Source organism: Drosophila takahashii, chromosome 3L (genome assembly GCF_030179915.1).
Source record: "Drosophila takahashii strain IR98-3 E-12201 chromosome 3L, DtakHiC1v2, whole genome shotgun sequence".
Classification (NCBI taxonomy): Eukaryota; Metazoa; Arthropoda; class Insecta; order Diptera; family Drosophilidae; genus Drosophila; species Drosophila takahashii.
The window spans coordinates 14,068,663-14,073,415 of NC_091680.1; the positions used below are offsets into that span (position 1 = coordinate 14,068,663).

The 4,753-nt window shown below is 41.4% G+C and overlaps 2 protein-coding genes across 2 annotated transcripts; one reads left to right on the forward strand and one right to left on the reverse strand.

Annotated features, from left to right (window-relative positions):
* Positions 1 to 2,070, reverse strand: LOC108066493 (zinc carboxypeptidase). The gene is made up of 5 exons (XM_017155027.3): positions 1,727 to 2,070; positions 930 to 1,445; positions 640 to 733; positions 253 to 549; positions 1 to 194 (listed from the first exon to the last, which is right to left on the reverse strand). The coding sequence occupies exons 1-5, from the start codon at positions 1,874 to 1,876 to the stop codon at positions 1 to 3; spliced, it is 1,251 nt and encodes a 416-aa protein (XP_017010516.3). The 5' UTR covers positions 1,877 to 2,070.
* Positions 2,071 to 3,031: 961 nt separating this feature from the next.
* LOC108066521 (uncharacterized) lies at positions 3,032 to 3,909 on the forward strand. The gene has a single exon (XM_017155055.3). The coding sequence runs from the start codon at positions 3,118 to 3,120 to the stop codon at positions 3,619 to 3,621; it is 504 nt and encodes a 167-aa protein (XP_017010544.3). The 5' UTR covers positions 3,032 to 3,117; the 3' UTR covers positions 3,622 to 3,909.
* Positions 3,910 to 4,753: the final 844 nt, after the last annotated feature.

A 4,753-nucleotide genomic window follows, 5' to 3' on the forward strand; every position in this document is an offset into this window, starting at 1 on the left:
CTACAAAATATCAATTTCCCTGGCAGCGGCTATCATGCCCACAAATCCCTCGGTAACCTCGCGGGCCACTGGTAAAATGTCCTCAGGAGGAAGTAAGAAACCTAGAGCGCCCTTGTCCCGCAGCTCGATGGTATAGGGTATTTTGATACCCTTCACCGCATAGGCCCATTCCTTGCCCGAACCAGATACTTCATCTGCAAAATGTAATATAATGTGTTACTTAAATTCCAACTATAAGTTCCAAAAACCCACATAATGTTGTAGCACTCGACCCATAGGTAAACACAGTGCCGTATCTCCTAAGTAGAGCATCCGAAAAGCCCTTCGCTACGTGCATCATTTGGGGATAGTGTTCAGGGAACTCGAGGGCGGTATGTCCCCAGGGCGAAAGAACGTACTGGCCATAGGAATGCAGCGATATGTAGATCTTAATGCTGCCATCAGGAATGGAGTTGTTTATATAGGAAGTTAGCTGACTGATCTCGACATCGGATTCGGCCGAAGGTCCACCATAAAGTTCTGAACAAGGATCCGAATCGGCTCCAGTCACTAAAAATTAAAAATAATGAAATAAAAATCAGCTTTGAATATAATAATGTTATTATTTGAGTATCCTGAAATCCTTTCAAAAAAACTTACACATCCATAGGTAGTCAAAGTTGCGATTCAAATCGGTTCCAACGCACTCGCCCGAGGGATCCGAGTTCAGACGGGACTTTCGCCACAGACGTTCCTACAAGTCATGGGAATAGAGATTATCAATCAATAATGCGGCTAATTGATTACTAGTTAGTAGTAGGCGATAAGATAGCCGGCGCTATAATAATATCGGCGCGTTTTTGATCAGAAATCTTATCGCGATGCATCGGCGGCACTTTCATTTCCATTCATTAGTTTATTACGTAAATATTTAAACAATTAACACTCACCACTTCGTGCGAATAAGTAAACCCGTCTACGTTCAGAACGGGAATAATGTACCAATCGACATTCTGAGCAATATCCCTAACGGCCGGGTTTCTGGGGACTAGCAGTTCATCGATGAAGTAGGTGATCGTTGATGAGGTAATCCATTCGCGGGCATGAATATTGGACTCTATGAAAACCACGGGATTTCCCTCTTTGTAGGAAATTTTAACACCTCTAATCGGTCTGCCCTCGTGGGAGTTTCCTATAGAGAAGGGTGTGACTATATCCGGATAACGATCCTCGATCACATCCAGCCAGGCGTAGATCTCTTCAAGAGTGTGAAACTGCGTCCACTCCATGGAAGTGATTCGCTGTTTGGGTCTCTGGTTATCGATGTGAGTCTGGACATTATCGATCTTGAGGTTGTAGGTGAAATTGTGTGTGGCTAAGAGGTTTTCGAAGGTCTCCTGATATTGAGGAGGTAGCATTATGTCCGAGGCTTCACCCAAGTGACGAGCCTCTCGCCAACTGCTGAGCTGTGGTTAATGAGAAATTTAATTAGTGAGTCCATTGATTTTATATTCAATTTTAATAATTTTCGCTATGTTTTCATAAATTTTAAATATAAAAATATTTAACTTAATAATTATAGTTTATTTAAATATTGATTAGAATATGATATTTAAAGTACCTAAATCTATAAAATATTTTCAAATTCAATCATGCAATTTAATACATTTTGTATTAAATCTTTACGTTCAATTTGCGGACATTTATTTTTACTATTCCATTTTCTATCAGTTTAAGCTTAACCTACCTTTAAAGACTTCTCCTGAGAATTGAGCATCTTGAACTGCTCCAGATCATCGATCCTTACATTGTAGACTTTGTAATTATCATATCGGACTTGGTCTACACCCCAAACGAGGCCGAAGAGTCCTGCGAATAGGAGAATTTTAACCGACATACCGCTCTACGGGAAAGCCAACGGGGAACTGTCGAAGCCCGAAGAATTGCCGCCTGATTAGGCTAAACTTATCGCGTCGACTGCCCATTGAGAGCTCATTGAAAAGGCCAACTCGGGAACTGTTTTGCTTTTTTATCAGCTATAAAAATAAAACTATTTTGGGCCGGGAAAAAACACAGTAAAAAAAGGGCGAAGACTTCAAGTTGTCTGGGCAGGCGAGCACTTGGTACTTAGGCTGTCTCTCAACTTTGCACATAAATTTTGTGCAACGGCAGCCCATTTCATTGTAGGTCATTGCATAATGAAGTTACCGCCCCGAGGCACATAAATTTCCCTCGGGCTCGAGGAGATTTCAGCCCGCTTTCTGTGTTCGCTGTCTTCTGTTTGACTTGCGGCGCTTAGTGCGAACATTTTGTTTAGGCCTCGGCTGAGGTTTGCTTTCCTCTTCCAGTTTCAGGTTCAGTTTCAGTTCGAGTTCCTTTTTTATGTCCTGTGGCGAGTGCTTAAAGGACTTCGTCCTGGGCTTTGGTCATATTTTGCGCGGGTATTAGAGGAACACGACTTGGTCGTTGTCACCGCATGAGGTGCGTCAACGTGTGTCCTGTGCCGAAAGGTGGATGGGTGTGAGGTTTCCCTAAGTGGCCTGCCTGGACATGAAAGGCGCATCAAAGTGGATTTCCAACCGGGAAAACCGGGAAGGCAAGAACTACAGGGGTGGCTCCGAAAATATTTCGCAAAAATGTTAATGGCTGTGTGAAATATCGGTGGAAAATGCTAAACTTTTAGCAGCATTCAATCTGTGCAACTTTTGACTGTCCGGCAGAGAAGGGTAAAGAATTTACGGCCTTTTCATTAAATCAGGGATTTAACAACCATTTACAGGCCTTTAGAACAGGCATAAGGTATCGTTCTCTCAAGATGTTTTTTTATGGCTTAATACTCGTTTTGATAAGAAAGTTTGGTGTAAAAACATGTAAGTGTTTATAAGTATTTTAAAAACACTAACTTTATGTCCAAGTTATAATCGTATGTTGCAAAACCTCCTAAGCTTTATTGATGAAGCATTAGATCACTGGATAATTCAGTGGTTATAGATCAATATACATAAGAATTTTAGGATTGCTATTTAAATTCATTCATCGGTATGTATTTTGTAACATTTAAAACAATTAAAGTTGGCAGGATTTTGCTGTCATAAAATCAAAGTAAAACCTATACAATTTGTGATATATTTAAGAATAATGGGAACCTTCGTTACTTACCTTACGCTGATGTCTGCCGCCTGGGGAATGCAGCTTTGTCCTCGACTCTATGTTCCATCGGGCCAGTTGGATCTTAGACTGCAGATCTCCAACATTGCAAGCGCTTTTTTGGCGGCCAATCTTTATACTTTATTCACGATGCTGATTCTACTGACGCCCTCGAAAATGTTTACCATCCAAACGGGACGAAACTTCAAGTGCCTCTTTGTGACTCCCTATTTGCTGCAGTTCGTCAGCTGTTTCTGGGGCACTGTTCAAAATGTCAAGGAGCTCCTCACTTCACCAGATATGTTGGTGCTCAAGAATTATGTCCCAGCCCACCTGAAAATGATTCTGATCCTCGGACTGCAGCTCCTGGCAATGATAGAAATGGGCTTTGTCTTATTCTACAGCCTGAAAAAGGAACCCCACCAGGAGGCAAAAAAAATTAAGCAAAATGAAGAGGAGGGGCTGCAAAAACCAGGAGCTCCAAGAAGGAATTAAAGCTCCTTCCTTCCGCCAAGCCAACTCCTTTCAACAATTAGTAGCGGATTATTTGATTAGCACGCTAATTGCCTTGTCCTCTCAACACCGCACCAAATAAATTTTGTGAACACTTATTTCTTATCAGCTGCAATAAAGGCGAGCCAAGCGGGATTAAAGCCAACTGGGTGGCGCAGGATTACAAGTCCTGCGGCGAAAACTTGCGCCCAAAACTTTCGACACCTCTTGGCGGCGTGGAAATTGCGGAAAACTTTTTAACCAACCAAGGAACACAACACTTGTCGTGGCGCGTGCGATAAGCCAGCGACGCATTTTTAATTGCCAAAGTCCTTGGGACTTGAGGCCAACTCAAAGGACTCGCTTAAAGCAACCTTTAAAGTGTCATAAATATCGCGGCGTTAACATTTCCTACAGCACTTTTAATTGTCTCGCGGTTGGGGAAATAAAAGGAAAGAAAAAAAGACGGCCATAACATAAATCTCAGTGCTCAGTGCCGGGAGAACATGTCGTATGCTTAATATTTTTCACTCAACTCGCGAAAAAATGTCAATGCCGGAAAGCGTTTAGCATTCGCTTTTTTCTCTGTTCGCCGTGGATTTAATTAGCCTCAAAATGTCCCCGGAAAATGGCAACCTGGCATGCCACCTGGCAATGTGTCCTCGCTTTTCAGTCGGCGGAGGGTCAGTCAGGATAAGCCAAGGAAGTGGCCTCCCGGCCAAGGAAGGAAGTTGCATGTTCGGCCTCAAGTTCAATTTGCTGGTTCTAGCCACATTTTTGGACAGCCAACGAAGGTTTAGGTTGGGAAAAAACCGGCTAAGGAAAACATTCAGATGAGAGATGGGAACTTGAATCATAATTTGTTGGTTTTTCCTTGAGAAACTGTTTTTCTTAACGACAGGTCTGTTGTGAACCGAAGTTATTACTGCTTGGTAAAATAAAAATTAAATACTTTAAAATAAATAAATAAATAAAATTAAATGTGGTATATGAATTTCGGAAAAAATTGAGTCTCACATAAATAAATATCTAATGAAAAATGTCAGCAAAATATTAAATGGAATGTATTTGAAGAATGAATTAACAACAATATTTTAAGTAATTTAATTGAAATGAAAACATGGCATATTTTATG